General features: G+C 43.6%; 2 protein-coding genes across 2 annotated transcripts in view; one reads left to right on the forward strand and one right to left on the reverse strand.

Annotated features, from left to right (window-relative positions):
• DHRS7 (dehydrogenase/reductase 7) lies at positions 1-18,058 on the forward strand. The gene is made up of 7 exons (XM_002200370.5): positions 1-170; positions 4,725-4,877; positions 10,359-10,465; positions 10,773-11,012; positions 15,779-15,901; positions 17,271-17,486; positions 17,849-18,058. Exons 1-7 carry the CDS (start codon positions 35-37, stop codon positions 17,882-17,884), a joined length of 1,011 nt encoding a protein of 336 aa, XP_002200406.4. The 5' UTR covers positions 1-34; the 3' UTR covers positions 17,885-18,058.
• Positions 8,169-18,365, reverse strand: part of PCNX4 (pecanex 4) — a 26,904-nt gene continuing 16,707 nt past the window's right edge. Inside the window, exon 11 of the mRNA XM_072930526.1 lies at positions 8,169-9,265. Within this exon, the coding sequence (XP_072786627.1) occupies positions 9,245-9,265 (21 nt within the window). The 3' untranslated portion in view covers positions 8,169-9,244. The remainder of the gene's footprint in view (positions 9,266-18,365) is intronic.

Below are 18,365 nucleotides of genomic sequence, written 5' to 3' on the forward strand. Positions count from 1 at the left end.
AAGGGGCGCCGTGAGGGGGCGCGGAGCGGCGGCCATGGCGTGGGGCTGCGCGCTGTGCCTGGCGCTGGCGGGAGGGGCTCTCCTGGCGCTGCTGGTGCAGCTGCTGCGCTGGCTCAGGGCCGACGGGGACCTCACGCTGCTCTGGGCCGAGAGGTGGGGGAAGAAGCCAGGTAATGCCGCCCGCCAGCAGAGCCGGGCAGGAGGGCACCGCGGGGGCGCCGGCGCGCTCGGTAAAAGGGGGTGGCGGGGAGCACAGGGGCGCTGGTGGCATCAGCTGTCCCGTGGCGTTGTCCATAAACATCCCCCAAAAGTGTAATTTAACCTGGATAAGGCGCTTGGTGCCGCTGGCGAAGCAGCTCCTGGCCCGGGACTTTGTTTTGCAGAGTTTCTGGGCAAGTTCCCGGTCCTGGCAGGGCTGAGCACAGGGCACAGTGTGGGAGGAAGGCTCGGGAAGGGACGAGGCTGCCTGGCCCGTGTGGCCGGGATGAGTGGCTTTGTAGCCTTGTCCAGCTGCTGCTCCAGCCTGTTCTGCGGTCTTAGGGCTGTCCGAAGTGTTTACGGTGAAGTAAACATGAGTATTGTTAATGCTGGGGCTAACAGGGTTTCCTGTTCCGTGCATTGAGCTCTGAATGTCTCCAGGGAGCAGCCCCGGCACACGATGCTCTTAGGGACTGGTCGCTGCATCTCTATAAGGTGCTGCCTTGGTCCCCTGGGGGCCAAAAGTTCCATGAAACACTGTCAGGCACTTTCAGTTCTTGCTCGTGTTGAACTTTCTATTCTGACTGCGATTCTGCCGATTTCTGGACAAAGATCTTTAGAAATTATAGGTTTTGTTTGCTTAATAGAGGCTTTTGGTCGGAAAAGGCACAAATTTGTGAATATCCCCCCTTAGTTGAGCCTGCTGGGGTGATTTGTGGCTGCTGTGAGCTCCTGGCTGTGGGTGCTTTAGGTGGAAGTGGAGACTGGGGACAGAAGGTGGGGTGAGAGACACTATAGGATATCCCATGTGGGAATTGAAATGGGCTGTTGGGTTGAGATAGGGAGAAGGGATTTCATGGAATGAAGGTGGACCTGGAGTGGTGAAGGTTTGAGCTTGGGACCATGATTCCTTAGGGGATGGTGGTGCAGGTGAAGTCTGGTGTGAGAAACAGCTGGAGAGAAGAGTAAGACAAACTTGAGATGTCCTTGTCTCCTGCCCTCAGCAGAAGCTTCCTGCAAATTTGAATCTTTTCTGTTCTCCATTCAATGGACTAGCCCAAGTAATAAAGCTCTAAAAAATACTGCATTTAAATCAGTTTGAACAATCTCTTATAGCTGTTTGAGTACTCAGCCCGAAGCTTTGTATGAACTCCATCAGAACATTCTCTTGCTCTAACAAAACTGCAAAAAATCTTAGTGTGTGGACTTTGCAAAGAGCATGGAAAGAATCAGGGCAGAGAAGAGAGAGAAATCTTGACTACTACAAGCAGAACTGAAGTTTTGTCCTGAGGGATCTGTGGGCAATATGCATCGACATTTAGGAGCTCTCTTGGGTAGACAAAGTATTATTAGAATATAGCCTTCAGAATTATTGAAGGCCTGGAAACCCTATAAGTAGTCTAAAAATTCATGTGCAAAGACCAGTGCAGTGTAATTTTATGATGGGGTTGTTTTAACTTGTAGAACCAGAAGAATCAGGCAAAAATTCATCAGCATAAGAGGTCAGCTGTAATTTTGGCCCCCTCCCCTTTCCCCCAGCCTCTGTGCTTGCAATTAAGTAAAACATATAACTGAAATGGTACCATTTAGCAAACCAGGTAGGAAAACAGAAGAGACATACGCTAGAAAAGATGTTTCATTAAATAACTTCTCCCTTTTTCTTCTCCCCATATTGTGCATGTAATGTAGGGTGCCTAGGTAAATAATGTGTGGATCCCTTAATTTTTTATTAAAGGTGTTGTTAGAGCTATCACTCTGGCAGTCATGGTATTGTGTTATAATTTCTACAACATTATTATGGGTGTTGAAGATTTTGGAGATGAAGGTATTTAGCAGAAAGTGGACTGATCTCCTGTGCTTCTTGTGCTATGAACTATAATTATAAAGAAAGGCATTAATGTAGGTAAGACTTGGTCCAATTCAGTACTTCAATTCTGTAGGGAAATTTGACTTTTGGATTTATTAATTGGCAGGTGCTGGATTGCTTCCCATCCTCTGAACATGTGTGTGGTCAGGAGAGAAGGATTTTTGGGTGCTGGATGCCTTTCCTTCTGCTTTGTGTTTTTCTAAGTACATAGAAGTCACCCTAAACCCTGTGCTTTTCACAGGCAGCTTAATATTGTCAAGCTAAGGAGGAACCTTCCATGTATGAAAGCCCTGCTCTTCAATTTAGGAATAATAGTATGATTCTTTAGGGCTCTGGAATAGATGTTCTGTTTTAAACTTCCCCACTCCTAATAATTTTCCTGAAAGAAAGGACACGGCAACCTTGTGCTATAAGAGCTATAAAATGTAGAAAAAACTCTAAGCAGAACTACAAAACTTTTTGGGTTACTTGCAGAGCTAGTCAGTTCAGCCTGTCATTTGTTATGCCTTGTAGCACAGTAGTTAATGGTTAGTAATGGCATAATCTACTTTTATTTTTTAATTTGGCATGGTTAATTTTTAAACTTATTTCCAGCAACAACAGGACATTTATTCTGGAGCAAAGTTGATGGTTTGGTTCTTGTTCTGCACCAGCATTTGAAGTTTCCCGTTATGTTAACTCTCAGTAGCTCAGTGCTTGGTAATCAGCTCTGGGGAATCTGTGGGAAAACTCTCCTTATCTCAGTGAATTATTCTGTTCACAGAACAAGATCGTGAATAACTGCTCAGAAGCTGCCCAAGACAGGTTGGAAACAGGGAAACTAAGTGGTAGGAGGAAGTGGATTTGTTTTCGGTAGCAAGAGGAATGAGTGTGGTAAGCAGGGTTGAAATTACGTCCATGTGTTGTTTTGTTTGTGTAGTGTTTGTCTGCTCAAGTTTTCTGCAGGAAAAAATGTAGTAGGAGAGGCAAACTCCCATGTTTATTGTGTTTAGTTCAATAAATTTGGAATATGTTGGAATAAAACTGTAGGGAAAGGGTGTAAATAAACTTTACAGACAGCAGCCATTTGTTCTAATGATGAACACTGGATATTTCTACAATTTCAACAGCATCCCATTCCACTTCCCTAGTTCATAACCTCTCCTTTGGGAAGTGACTCCTGTTGCTGTTGTTAGTGTTTATAGAAACAAGAAACTCCAAACAATCCCAAGCCAGAAAAGCCTGGGCTTAGGCAGGATTTTTTTGGGCTGAAATGCAGTCAGTTTAAGAAAAGACAAGTAATACTTACTGCCAGCCCCACAAAGTCAAGCTGAGCTCTGACAGTCAGTCTTGAGTGCTCACTGCTTTTGTCTGAAGGGTGAAGGGTTTTGGTGCTGGTCTTTTTGTGGGATTTGTGTAATTTAGACTCCAAAAGTAGAAATTTGAAACACAGTGTAGTGTAGAGAGAACCAGGAACTGATTACTGGAGAGAGTGGGTAGTAAAAACAGTCTCGACCACAGTGGAAAAGGAGTAATTTTTTCTAAATTAAATTAGTGGTTAATTTTCAGTGACCTAAAATGCTACTCTGAGCCTTTTCAGAATGGAACTGGCTTTAAGTCTCAGGAACTGCATTTGGCTCTGATGTTTGAATTATGCCATGAAATCTTTCGTGGTTGGCTAGATGTTGGAATGCACAAACTTGGAAACAGAGGGAAGAGCTCCTGTCAGCAGTGCTCTGAGTGAGTCAGATTTTCCCCAAGACTGATATTCACTATAGCTGATCTTGAGGAACACAGACACGTGTCAGGCAACGATTCCTTCTGGAAAGTGCTCTGATATTTGTGATCTTTCACCCCTAAATCATGTTTTGGAATTAACTGAGTGATTTTTCAGCCGTCTGTGGTATTGGATGATTTTGGATACATGTGTGGAAAGCTAAGGCTTTTCCCAGTGCCCAGGTGTACCACAGGGTGGGAATGATTGTAGGCAAGTGGGAACAGGCGTTATCAGCAGAAGAGTAAACAGAGCAAGATGCTCTTTATTTTACTACAGGCCAAAAAAGTGTGTCAGGGCAGGAGCTGGGGAATCCACATGTGAATTCACACCTTGGGAACTCTGTGTACTGTGCCCTGGCCAGTGCAGGAGCTAACCTGCATCAGATGCTAAACAAAGTGGATGAAAAGCCATTTGGATTTTTGTGATTAGCTGTCTGTCTTTTCAGAGAATTTTGCTCAGTCAGCAATTACTCTGGAACATTTTTTGGGATGAAACATTATTTGGAAAGACTTGCTTAGGCTTTTGGTTGTATTTGCAATACAGTAACTGTTTCCTGTCAATTCCAAGAATTCTCTTCCCCCTTTTGCTCTGCAACTGTTTTTGATTAAGTTAGTGGAATTGTTATGTGTGGATGGCCTGCAGAAATGTAATCAGATTTCTTCCATCAGGTAAATAACCCGTGTTTATTCAGATTAGCCTTGGAACAAAGTTCAAATGGCAACCGAACAACTATAAACAATTTCACAAATGCATGTGACTAAAAAATAAAGAAGTCAGGATTTTGTAATGCCCCCAAAATGAGCATATTTCTTAAAAACAGCACCAGATTACACCCCTGCAGTGAGTTAGATGCTTATCCTAGCATTGGCAATGTGTGAACTGTTGTCTTGATTCTTTTGATAGAACATGAACTGCGTGGCAAGGTTGTCTGGGTGACAGGAGCCTCAAGTGGCATCGGAGAAGAATTGGCTTACCAGCTGGCAAAGCTGGGAGCCTTGCTTGCCATCTCTGCCAGAAGGGAGGATGAGCTGCAGAGAGTGAAAAAGAAATGCCTTCGTAAGTACAATTTAGCACTTCATGCAAGCAGTTCCACCCTGCCTGGGCTGGAGTTGCCACAGGAACACTAACCCACATATCACCCGGAATAAATTTAACTATGAAAGTCAACTTTATACAGAGCTGGTGTCTTCTTTTTGTGAGTGAGAAGCCTTTGTACAGACATGCATTTCAACTTCCTGCATAGGCCACTGTTGCCTAAAAATCTCAATGTCATCAGTTACAAGTGCTCTTGTAAGATACTAGATTAAGAAATTGAATAAATACTGTGGGGAATGGAGGAAACAATCCCGGGGGTATTATCCTGTAAAGAACCAAACCACTTAGCTGCTAAGAAATATTCTTTCTTCAGGTTTGTGCACATTACAGGCAGAGAGAAAACTGACTTTGCTCTTTGGAAAATGGACTGCATCAGAAAAAGTTGTACTAAGAATGTGGAAGAAAGGGAATCTCCTGTAATCAAGAGGAAAAAATGTTAAGCATAATTTTAAACTATTCCAGTTAGCTTTCATGTCTGATGACTTAGTGGTCTGGCTTCATTCCTCCTGTTTCTCTTTTCCCCTCCTGTTTTCTGGCTTGGCAGCAAGAGAATAGGCAGTTAATTCACCCTGATAGATAGAGAGTTTGAACATGGTTAACATTATGCATTTTTTCAGACTATTTATTTGCTATAGCTGAGGATGGAGTATTTTATGTGGAATGTGTTATCACACCAAGAGTTCAGTCTTAGTAATGTTGACAGAATGTCCACAGTCTACTTGGAATGTGTGCTAGAGAATAATCAGAAGTTTTTCTTGGATTAGCACCTAGACATGTCTAGAAAGCTGAAAGTTGCAGCAGCCTACTCAGAAAAGCTTTCAAGGAACTTTCAAAAATGCACAACTCCTTTTATCCTGGATTTTGGACTGGTTTTTGGACTGACTTCAAAAAGCAGCCACCTAAAGAGTCTGATATTTAAAAAGAGGGAGAGGACATGTGACAGATTGATGATGTGGCAATTGTGACAAAATCCCAGTGCTGTGTGATGCAATGGTCAGCAGAAGTCTGCAACACCATTTGCGTCCATGGCTGTTTGTTGTGATTGCAAAATTGATAAACAAGACAGGCTGGCAGCAGCTGCAGTCCTGGAGAGGCATTTTCAGGAAATACGTGTGGGACGTGCTAAGGAATATTCAGAAATATTATTTCAAGTAATGTGGACCAAGAGCATTGATTTATCTGAGATGATTTCTGTCTCTGCCAACTTTCAGTGGCCCTGTGAAGGTCTGAGCTTCCAAGGATGCCATACACATCCTTGGAAGTCTTAGGTAGCCCTGTGCTTTGCAAATGTTTGCTGCTGAAATTTGCTTTAACTGAAGGTCTGGTTAGTAGGAATATTGGAAACTTTTCAGTGACACAGAAACATAACCAGGGCAGGCAGTGACAGGACAAGGGGAAATGGCTTTAAACTGACAGAAACCAGGTTTGGATTAGATATTTGGAAGAAATTATTGCTTTTGAGGCTGGTGAGGCTCTGGGACATGTTACCCAGAGTAGCTGTGGCTGTCCCATCCCTGGAAGCATCCAAGGCCAGGATGGATGAGGCTTTGAGCAAGCTGGTCTAGTGGAAGGTGTCCCTCTCCATGGCAGGGGTTTAGAATGAGGTGACAATTAAAGTCCTTCCAATCTAAACTATTCTATGGTAGTTCATGTTTTCTACAGCCAATTTCTAAGTAGGGGAAGGTAATAATTGGACCCACTTCCACTCTTATCCTTTGCTTCTCAAGGCTGTGTAAATCCAATTTCCACCCCTTTTCTTGACTGTTATGTGTGCCAGCCTCCCCAGCCAGCTTAGCAGCCCTAGGCTTCACTATCTACAGTTTATCAGTATTTATTTTGAACTAGGGGGTCCAAAATTAGGTATAGTGCTCTAGGTGCAGTCTTAGAATGCTGTGTAGAAACTCTTAAAAATCAGTTTCCCTCAGTGTGCTTTTATTAGTGCAGCCCATTAGCATTTGTCATTGCCAGAGCCAGCTGCTGGCTTGCACTCAGCTTGCTGCTGTCCTTCCATCAGGACCCAGGTCCTGTTTGGAGATCTGACCCTCTGGATGTTGGCCTGCAGTACTGCAGAGCAATATCCTGTCCCAGGTGTGAAAAATCTGCGTTTCAATTTATTGAATTAATGTGGTTTGTCAGACTATTCTTAGAACTTGTTACGGTGTCTCTGCATGGCAGTCCAGCCCTGCAGCAGGACTGCTCCTCTGAACTTGGTGTTAAATCAAAATTTTATGAAAATCTCTGTTTTTTTCCCATCATCTGGGTCATTAACAAAGATATTCAAACATATTGATCATGGAGGGATGCCACAGCTGATCACAAAAAGCAATTGAGTTGGTCAGGCCATGCTAAATCCATGGTGGCTTTTTCCACACACCTTCTTGTCCTCCACTTGGAAATTGCTGTCAGGAGGAATTGCCACATAATTTTCCCAAAGACTGAGGTTAGGCTTTGTGGCATTTGTTTTCTTGCTGTCTCTGGGGAGCTACTCAGAAGAAAATTCCAAAAAGGAGTGACATTGCTCAGCTCTTGTAAATCAGGGATGCAGATTTTGCCCTGCTTGTAGGTGCATTTTGTCCCTAATTTGTCTGACTCTGGTAGTGTTTCTTTCCCCAGAGTGTAGCCTCAGGAGTGTGGGAGACCTGAGAGGAGATCTTGCCAGAGAAGACCGGGGCAAAGAAGGCATTAAGTACATCAGGTTTTTCTGTGCATTTCAAAATTTCTTCCTCACCATCCCTGTCCAGCAGTGAGCTCACTCTGTCTTTGGCCTCCCTTTTGTTGCTGCTGGACTTGTGAAGCTTTTGCTGCCTTTCACATTCCTCAATTCCAGTGGAAATTTCAGTTTCCACTCCACTTGGATGTTGATATTCCTGATTCCATCCCTGCATGCTTGTCCATGTGCTCCCTGGGTGGCCTGTGCTGCTTCCACCTGCACGTTTTCTCTTGGCTGCTGAGTTCAAGCCTGTCCTGTAGGGTTTGAGTAGCATGGGGTGGATGAAGTCTGAGCAGCAATGAGCAACATCAGTGTGAATTTGGCTGATTTATGGGGCATGATTGGAGCTCATGTGCTGCAACACGCCTGCTGCAGAGGTTGCACACAGCAGCAACTGAGCTGTGTCAGAAACAAGCACATATATCTTGTTCAAAATTCAGTGACACCACCCTGTGGTACAGGTTTGTGCATTCTACACTGCTTAAAAGCTGAGAGAGAGAGGTAATCTCTGTTGAGTCATGCACATGCCGACTCAATGCTTCACTGCACTTGGGCAGGAGGGACAGAAAACAACTTGTATAACTCACTCAGCTCCTGCAAGAGGTTTCTCTATTTCCTCCAACCACTCTTTCTCTTTCTTTTCTCAGAAATGTTGGAGGCTGTTTTCTCTGAAAAACCTTAATAAGAAAAATGTAAAGTAGAGGGGGATGTTTCTCGGTTTGGCAAAGGTCAAATATGATTTAATTATGGACAGGCCAAATGAGTGACAGGCAATCTCTTAAGTTCAAAAATTATACAGTAATTGAGGTTGAAATAGACCCCAGGAGGTCATGTTGATCAGCCTCTGCTGAAAGCTCAACCTCTGTTGAAGGGCATTTATACAAGGGAGAAATAAAAGAAAGAAGAGGAAATGCAGAAGAGGTGGAAAACATGAAAACAGCTATGGTGTTTATCATGTCATGAGAAACTGCTACCTGGGATTAACATGTATTGAAAAGAATTGTTGATCTGAAACCCAAGCAATGAACTTTAAGGTCTCCTACTTGGGACCAAATGTTTTTTCTGTATATCATAATTGTTCCCTTAAAAACCTCACTTAGGTAGAAGGCAAAAGGGGCAACGGATTATTAAGGTTTGTTGGTAAAGCAACGAGGAGCTTCTGGCAGTGCATTAAATGGGACCTATATGTGCCTTCTACACCAGGCACAGTGCTGCTCATCAGCCAGAAAAACAATGGGATAGTGAATGGGAGAAGGAGTTAAGAAAAGGGTAACAGGAATGCTTGGTTTTTGTAAAAGCAGTCTGAGGAGTGCCTGAAGTAAGGACCCCTCACCCTAGAAAAGAGCTAAGGAAGCTGCTGGAGATGCACAGTTTGAACGTGGAAATCCTGGATGAGGTTTCTGGTTTAAAATTTCCTCATGTCAGACATCTCTTACATCTTACAAAGGAGCAGTTCCTTCCTTACCAGCAGCCTGTGTCTCTTGCTCTGCTCTTTCCTTTCTCCCCTGTGTAGGTTCAGGGCTGGGCTGGCCCTGTGGTCTTGTTAACCCATGGCAGAGACATCCACACCCCAACAGGTCCACGAGATAGAGGTGTGTCCCTGAGAGGGCAGCTTAAACTACATTTTACTGCTGTATTTCTGGAAGAAATGGAGGAGAAAATGCACATAGGGAGGGAGGGAGAAATACTACTAACATTAAACCAGACTTGGGTTTATTATTTGTTTATTTAACCAGTGGCTTAAATAGTAATGACCTTTGAACAGAGGCAACTTGTGGGTTTAAGTAACCTCTTTATTTCTGTATCACTGTTAAGACAAAGTTCAAATTGCTCTATATTTGCAAGAAGCAGTAATTAAAAAGTCTAGGGCTCTCTGAAGAGGGCAGCTGCTTAAAGGAGAGCAACCAAACCTAGATGTGGCTAGGAATTGATTCAGGGAAAACATAGCACTAATAAACTAATAGAAATCATGTAAAAATTCTTGTTAGATGTAGTTTAAAAAGAGCTTGAAATGATGAAGATTTTGTTTTTGTGAGTCATCTGCCCCAAAACCCCAGGGTAACAAATCACTGCTCAAGAAATGCCTTCTATGGAAAAGGTCAGTTGTTCTGAAGAGACAGTGGGGGAAAAACGTGACAAAAAGGCTGGAACTTGATGGCAGCTGAGTTTTATTTCAGGGCATGGATATGTTAAAAGTTATCAGTTAAACAAGAGTCTTTTACCTCCTCCCAAAAAAACCCCAATAATTCAGCTTCTATAGACTTTGCCTCATAGTTGCTCAGGTTATGTATGTTGTGTTTTGGGTGTGAATTGTAGGAATCCTGTTGTCAGGAGTAAACATGCTTGACATGTTGACATCCAAGCAAAGTGTCAGGGCTCCCAATGTGCTTCTGAATCCCTCAGTGAAAAGTTTCAGTTGGATTTTACTCCTAACTATTGCAAATTATTTAGAGAAGTGAAACTTCCATATTGTGCTACAAAGCCTGTTTAATAAAGTCAGGCTTTTCACATACAAAAACATAGTGAGGAAAACACTTGGTAGGAACAGATTAAAAATAGATTATGTGTGGGGGTCAAAATGAAAACAAAGCAAGCATTTTATTTCCAAGTTGATGTTATGGTTTCTTGATGTCTTCTTTGTGAAAATGTGGTGTTTAAAAGAATATTATGTTTCCCCAGTTCTGACATTGGGAATCTTATCAGCTCCCATTCCCTTTGTGGTTGTTTTTTAGAGATTAGCAGCCTGAGTGAAAGTGACATCCTTGTTCTGCGTCTGGACTTGACTGACAGATCCTCTCATGAAGCTGCAACCAACAGTGTGCTCAAGCACTTTGGCAAGGTAAGATGTGCTTCTGGGGTTAAAATTTTATTTCTTTGTCTCCAGACCCGCATTTATGCTCATATTTCTCTTTTATTTTACTGTATGATAAATTCAGCATTGTCTACATCTTTCTTCAGCTTTAGTATTAAAGTTGCCAAAAAGTACCTGCATTTTTATCCCTTCTATTGCTTGCTACTGATTTTCAGCAACAAACAAATAACCACTGGTCTTTCCCAAGGACTAAACTCTCACTGAATTGCCTGAGGAAGCACAAATAATAAAGAAAATAGTGTTTATAATAATTTATCTTCTTATCTTTCTGGAGATTGATGTTCTGGTCAACAATGGTGGGCGCTCACAACGCTCCTTGTTTGTGGACACCAACCTGGATGTCTACAATGCCATCATTGAGCTCAACTACCTGGGCACCATCTCGCTGACAAAGTATGTCCTGAACCACATGATCCAGAGGAAGAAAGGGAAGATTGTCACTGTGAGCAGTGTGATGGGCATCATGGGAGCTCCTCTTGCCACCGGCTACTGTGCCAGCAAGCACGCTCTGCAGGTGAGTTACAGGCTGGAAGTTAATTAGGTTAATTAAGAGGACCAGTACCAGTGCTGTAGCAGAGGGCTTCATTCTCTGCAGAAAACACAAGTCACCTGAAATTTCACATGGCATATGCAACATCCTCAGGTATTGAAAGTTCTTTAGAATTAATTTGTTCTGAAATGGCAAATAGCTCCCACTGTAGATTTTTTTTTTTTTCTGACTAGAATGCAAGTGCCAGCTTATTTGGTTCTAACCACTACATGGTTAAATTCCAGTGTGAAACACAAAACCTTGGCCTGTGGCCTTCAGATGAGGGAATACCTCTATGAGGGCATTATTCTGTTGCATTTAGAGCCCTAATGTTCTCAATTCATTTAGGGAGAAAGAGTCACTGGTGAGAGTTTTACAACTTCTGGGGCTCTTTAGGACAGTGAAGTGAGAACATTGAGTGGTAAGGCAGACTGCTCAGAAAAATGAGAATTCCTGGGAACAGCTGAATGACTCTTCCCAAGAGTTCTGGATCTTTCTGTGGTGTGAAGAACTGGCAGCTCACAGTGCCATAGGAAGTTATCTTCTGCCTAACATTTAACACTCTACTTTGCCTGGAAAAAGTTTTTGAAAGCAGTGTCACTTGAGTAGAAAAACATAAAAGAGGAGTTCAGAAAAGTTTCTGCCTGTAGCATTGGGGAATCTCTTGTTTAACTAGTAAATTTGTTTGGGCATATTTGTTTTTCACCACTGTTTGGCCTCCTGCTAATGTACATTTTGATCTCAGTAAAACAAACTTCAGCTGCGCTCAGTGATGGTTTAAAAACTGCCATCTTCTTACTCCCTGCTGCATTTCAGCCTGTGAACAGAATAAACAACTTCTTAAGACATGGGATTAAGAACCTTTTGGATAATTTGACCAGCAACAACAAAAATTTGACAAGTGGCTGACACTGCAAAGCCTCTTGCAAAGATGAAGATGTAGAATATGGTGACAGATCTCTGCTAAAAAAAAAAAATCAGTTTGTGATGGGGAGAAATCTGCTGCTTTTCACTGGAGTGGCAATGCTGGAATTGTCCATTACAGGCCAGTTTTTGGGTTAAGCCTCGTAGATTAAAGTAGAGGAATGCAATGAGCAGAAGCCTGACTTCCCTTCATGCTCCTTCATTTATTAAATGTTCTTTCGGTTGAATTATCTTTGGGTGCGGTGCAGCTGGGCTAAGCATGGCTAATTAATTGCAGAGCACAATGAATTCACATGTTGCTTTAAAAATACTCAGAATTGTCAATCTCATGTGAAGATTGAGAGCACAGACAAAGCGTTAAAAAAACAGTTTACTAAAATTAATTTAAATAAGTGGACTGACCTGCTTCTATCTTTATTAGTTTCCACCTCTGCTCAATAACCAGGCCAGACTCCAAACCTCCTTCTTTCTTTCACAGTAAGTCTAGAAACACTAATTGCAGGTGTTGAAACAGGACTTGCAATATTGATTTTGGAAATACTCTCCCTGAGAGTCTTTGATCAGTCTGGAGTTACAGCTAGATGAGGGCATGAAGCCCCCAGAAACTAGAAAAAACTTTTTTGAAATAACAAACTTTACCAGTGCAGTTCAGATAAAGGAATTCCATAGGAATGGCAGCCCTCCTTAGCCCTGTAGCCCATTTCTGGTGGTGACCAAAAAGAAATAGAGACTGGAAGAGGGGAGGGGAAAGATAAAGCAAAGCAAAAAGTGGTGCTTTTCCTGTTCAGGTTTCCCAGCATGTATCCCCCTGTCCTGTATTCTAAGATCTTCTTGAAGGTTGTGTTTTGGCCACTAGTTATGAAATATGTGAGCCCATCTGACATGGATTTGTCTGTTGTGGGTTTTGGCTTGTTTTTTTTTTTGTTTTTTTTTTTTTTTTTAATTCATGGCTTGGAGTCTATCACAACTGACATGCTTAATACTGCAAACTTAATTTCACCCCTTTTTTAAAAAAGTCCTTCCTTTTGCTTGGTTTTCTTTTTTTAGTTTGGTTTTTTTGTTTGTTTGTTTCTATGGGTGTATTTTTTGGTTTTTAAAGATTCCTTTAAATGGCAGTTGTAGGAGGAAGGAAGGAATTCTGCCTGGAATTAGAATCTGTTCTTGGAACAATCATGCTTTGATTCATGCCAAGAGGAATTCTTCACAACAATGTTCTACTGTTGAAATTACCCTTTATTTCAGTGCTGGGAGTGCTGTAAGAACATGAGTCAAGCCCACAGGAGTCTGCATCTGCCTGGTGCAGTTTCCCTCCTGGAGGCATGATGGTCATGGAGAACATGTGCCATTCACCTGGCTGGAATTCATCTATTTGGTGGCATGGATCAGGAATGCTGGCCTTCAAAATGTTCCTTCATCAGGAACTTGTCTAAGAAGCACATGGACTGAGCAGCAACAGCTCCTCTCTTTGTTCACTGTTTGGTTTTTAGTCTAATTTCTTCAGTCTGGGCTTGGTGGAAATTGTCAGGTTATTCCTTTTGCATTGGAGTTCCTTTACTGCTCCCAAATCTGGGTCTGTCCCTGCCTGAAGTTCAATAAGAGATAGCACTTATTTTTCTTGCTGAGGAATTTAAAGCTTCTCTTCTGGGAGGAAGCAGAGGAATTTCATGCCTGCTATCTTTGAATGTCAAGGAAAAGTGCTGGAATTAGAAAAGATGAGCATACTGTACCCAGAGCCTCTAGAGGGGACTGGGTCTATGTGAGATTCTGGTTTGCAAGAGGCCCTTGGCAGTGTGCATCAGCCAGGATTTAGGGTGAGTGAGTGTCCTGGCCCTCCTGTGTTGCTGGTGAAGGCTGTGCCACTTCTCTGGTGTAAAACCTTGGAGCTGCAACATGAGGGAAGGATGTGGGACAGCGGGATGGCTGCAGAGCAGGAACAGGAGCTCTGGCTACTTGCATTTTGTGTTTACAGGCTGTGCAGCCTTCAAAGGAATCAGCCTGGCTTTGACAGTGCCCTGGAGCTGCCTGCAGCTGCTGTGTGCCTTTGTGTGGCTGCTCAGGTGCCCAGTTTTAGGTACAGCTGGGATCCCAGGAGCCTCCCAGCATCTGAGCAGGTGTAGCAGCTTTGTCAGAAGTGACTGAGCTGTGCTCTGGCTTCCCTTCCATCATAGCATTCCCACCTCCCTGACTCCTGGAAGTGTGTTCCCTTCAGGCAAAATGGGAGCCAGTTCTGTTCCTCACCTTCAATGGACAGGGAGTGGTGGCCAAGTGGGGGTTTATGTGCCTTTTCAGGTGTGATTTTATTTGCTTTTTTAGGTGTGATTTTATCCTCAGCTGGACTGAGTCACCACCCTTGTGACAGCACTGCACAGCCTGGGGTTTGGGGCTTTTCTGAAAGGAGTGGGCTCAGGACCCCTCAGGGAAGGAAGGGGATGGGGAAAGTGCAGGTTGGGGTGTAGCATTAGCCTGGAGTGTTGGATCAAACACAGCTTGTGCACACGAGGCTGGAGGAGCCAGGGCAGAGCCTGGCTTTTGAAACCAAAACTGCTGGGTGTCAGGAGAAGTTCCCATCTCTCCAGGAGCAGATTTCTGAGCACATGAGTGTCCAGTGTCAGAACTTAGTCCTCTCCAGGCTTTGCTCACGTGCTGTGAAGATCCAGCCCCAGATATGGGGCCTGCAGGTACTCACAACTTTAAATTCCTGCTCAGTGTTTTTAGGGAACTGAACTGCAAAGTCTGTATGGAATCCAGAAATTCGAATTAGCCACGAGCAACAGGGAAATTGGAACCTCTGTTCTTGGTCGGAGTGTGCTGCTCCTTTCTGAGCTTCAGTGGCTTGTCCCAGCTGCTGGTTCTGTGTCACCACAGGCCCTTATCTGACTGGTTTTAGCCTGTGTTGCTGCTCAGGGAAGAGCTCTGGGCCAGCCATCCCTCCTCCCAAGCTGGATGGGAGTAAAGTGATAAAATTTTACTACAGTGGGAGAATTTTATCAGCCTGTGCTCACTCTGTGTCTCTGTTGTGACACAAAATTACGTGTTGGAATAGATACAGAAGGCTGTTGGTAGCCAGGTCAAAGATAAGGCACGATGGGGTGTTGGCTAAATCATCCTCCAGAGTGCTTGACCAGCAGCTTTGGTGGAATGCACTCTTCTGAATTGTCCATGTTTTCTGTAAATAGTTGCTGTCTAAATGCGAATTTAGAAAGAAAACCTTGTATCAGAAAAGAAGTACTCGCAATTTTTGTAATTTTGGTTTAACTTGGATACACTTGTAGCATATTCCCCAGCTGAAATAAGATTTGTATCAATGTAGCTGTCAATTTCTAACTCAGTAGCAAACTCAGTGCTGCAAATTAACCTCCTGAAGTGTCAGGGTGCATTTTTGACTTTGTTATGCTGAAAATTGTCCTCCTTTACTTGTGGTAAGCCAGTGCCACTGACTTCATAGAAACTGTGTAAACTTTTTATTGTAACCCCAAACAGCAATTAACCTGTAAAAGGTAATTTCCATGATATTGCAATACTTAGGATTGGTGGCATTTCCACTGCCAAACAGTAAGACTTGTCCTCAGCACAGAATCTGGCTGTAGTTTAGAGAAATTACTGTGTATTTGGTCAGATGAGGATAGATTCCTCACTGGTTTATATATCAATGTCTGTAACTGAAGATAAAATGCTAAATTAGCCATTGATTGTGAAAAGTCAAAGAAAATAGAAGAGACTGCTTGTAGTGGAATCTTTACAGTATAAATTTGTATGAAAAGATGTCATCAGCTAAACCTTGCAAAAAACACAGGAAAGGAAGATTTCACTATGTATTTGTCTTCTAGGGATTCTTTAATTCTCTGCGGACTGAGCTGACTGACTACCCTGAGATAAGCATTATCCAAATCTGCCCAGGGCCTGTACAGTCCCAGATCATCCAAAATGTCTTTACTGAGAATCTTGCAAAGGTAAGGACTCAGTTCTGCTGTGGCAAACCAAACTTCTGCTGTGTGGCCAGTAATCCTTTTGTGGAGTACTTTGTCTTGTTTTGTCCTCTCTGCAAACACTAACCTCGTCTTCTTACCAAGAAGTGCTTTGAGTGGTGCAGAACTGTATATACTCATGTCATCTGTGGTGGCATCAAATGAAAATTGAGTTTGATAATTGCTATTCCTCTTTCTTCCAACACAAACAACCCAACCTAGTAAAATGTACTGTACAGCCACTGTGCTGCAGTTTTGGGGAGAAAGCCAGGATTTTCTGGACACAGCTCTGTATGGGGAGTGCTGTCCTTGCTGCACAGGTAGGGTTTTGTTTGCCCTGGTCACGCTGTGCCCTGGTGGGTGACGCTGCTGCTGGCACAGCCCCAGCTCAGCTGACACGAGCTGTGCATTCCTTTCCTGTTAGGGATTGTTCCAGGAGGAAAAGCAAAACCTTCCAACTGCACAATGGCTTTTAGTAAAGGCTGTCTGACAAAGCAGCTGGCAAAATCGCTACTGTGATACATCAAACTGTAATCTGCCCTAAATTCAATCGATTTGAAGCTAAGGATGACCCACCAGTGAGGAGGGAGGGGATTTCTCATTGTTGAATCGAGTTCTGGAACGATTTTTGTGTTGCAAAACTTCTGACTCGCGTGAAAGAAGACATACTTTTTGAACAATGGTGAAAGTTGCAAAACACATTCCTCAGATTTCAGTGTGGCAGAAGACCAGGGAGGAGGAGCAAATCTAGGCCAGAACTGCTTCTGCCCTGTGAAACAGAAGGACAGATTGCTAGAGTGGCCTGTTATTGCTGGAGTGAATTGTACACGAGTTCACAGGGCTGTGGTTTATGTTCACTAAATGACCTCAGGCTGATGTCCCTGCTCCAAAGCAGCTGGCTGTTCTCTCTTGGTTGAGATGGAGAGAAGTGGCAGGAATATTTAAGTTTATGGGGAATGTGACCTCACCTACTCACTTGGCTACTTGAGTAACTTGTAGTGTAGAACGGGGCAGGCACAGCTGGGAACGGGGGAGTTCCCATTCCTCAGAGCTGCAGATGGGGGATCTTGTTCAACAATTCCCATCAAGGTGTTAAGCCTTGCTGAAGCAGGACAGAGCTTGGAGATCCATCAATAGAAGCATTAATTAAAAGGGTTAAAATTTGAGCCAAAGGAAGGTGGAAAGTGTTCCCACACTGAAAATCAGAGCACAGTGAGGGATGGGTCCCTTGCCCCAGTCTCTGGGTGAGTTCTTGTGGGGAAACTGGGAGGAGTGTGTCTGTCACAGGGAGCGTGGCCCTTTTCCTCTGTCACTCTCAGGGTTCTAACCCCTCCCTGCTCTGTCCCCACCTCAGTCCATCGAGAACAGCGGGGACCAGTCCCACAAGATGCCCACGGATCGCTGTGCCCGGCTCACCCTGGTGAGCATGGCCAACGACGTGAAGGAGGCCTGGATCAGCGACCACCCCTACCTGGCCGTGTGCTACCTGTGGCAGTACGCGCCCACCTGGGCCTGGTGGCTCATGAACAGGATGGGCAAGAGGAGGATACAGAACTTCAAGAGCGGAATTGTGAGTGTGCAGCGTGTCCCCCTCTCCGCTTGCTTGCTCCTTGCACTCTGCTGCTGTTCTCCTCTGCTGTGGGAATGTTGGGATTGCACTGCTCCTCAACCACACTGATGTGCAGGGCAGTGTTTCATTCCTGTAGTGCTCCCTGGTAGATGATATTGATTCTTTTGGTGCAAAAAACCCTCCCACCTTCAAGTACTGCAAGAATAGGAAATGCAAAAGTAAGGGTGGTACATGCAACTTAAAATTTTGTGCTTTCTCACTGTAACTGCCCATGGTACAAGCTGCTTTAAAGTTAAGTCTTTCACTCACAGTGCTTTTAACACAGGGTGGGGAAATACTGATTTGATGTCCTCTCCCTCCAGGATGCTGATGCCTCTTATTCAAGAAAGAAGAAATAAGGAAAAGTGTGTAAGAAATCCCGCTGTACTCGTGCTAAGGCTGAGAAACTTTTCATATTGGGTGACTGCAAACAACATCTTTTTTTGGTTTTGTTATGTCTTTGTCATTCTGTAAATTGGCAGATCTACCGAGCTGATGACATACTTGACTAAATAAAATTTCCTTTCTAAACACACCTGTTTCATGCCAAACTCCCACAGGCTGAATTTTTAAGCTTACAAGGACTGAAACACATGAGAGGCTGGGCTGACATGGGCAAATAGCTGGTGAGCAGCCTAAAATGATAGACCCCAGGATGCTGTTTCCCTCACTTTCATTCTTAATTCATGTTGATAAACAAAACCCCATAAGAAGATGGGTATGGTATAGAGGGTAAGGGTGTCTGGTCTGTGCTTGGGATGTGTTTCTTGAGCAAAATGTGTGTTCAGGGCTAAATCCCTCCATTTCTGACACAACACATCAGGACTTACTCTCTGGCCC

The sequence above is a fragment of the Taeniopygia guttata genome, chromosome 5, assembly GCF_048771995.1.
Source record: "Taeniopygia guttata chromosome 5, bTaeGut7.mat, whole genome shotgun sequence".
NCBI lineage: Eukaryota > Metazoa > Chordata > Aves > Passeriformes > Estrildidae > Taeniopygia > Taeniopygia guttata.

Bases quoted from the DNA above. Each gene is read 5' to 3' on its own strand.
- DHRS7 (XM_002200370.5), top strand. From the start codon at position 35: ATGGCGTGGGGCTGCGCGCTGTGCCTGGCGCTGGCGGGAGGGGCTCTC. The intron at 11,013-15,778 runs GTGAGTTACAGG...TTTGTCTTCTAG, and splicing joins CCAGCAAGCACGCTCTGCAG to GGATTCTTTAATTCTCTGCG. The intron at 15,902-17,270 runs GTAAGGACTCAG...TCCCCACCTCAG, and splicing joins TTACTGAGAATCTTGCAAAG to TCCATCGAGAACAGCGGGGA.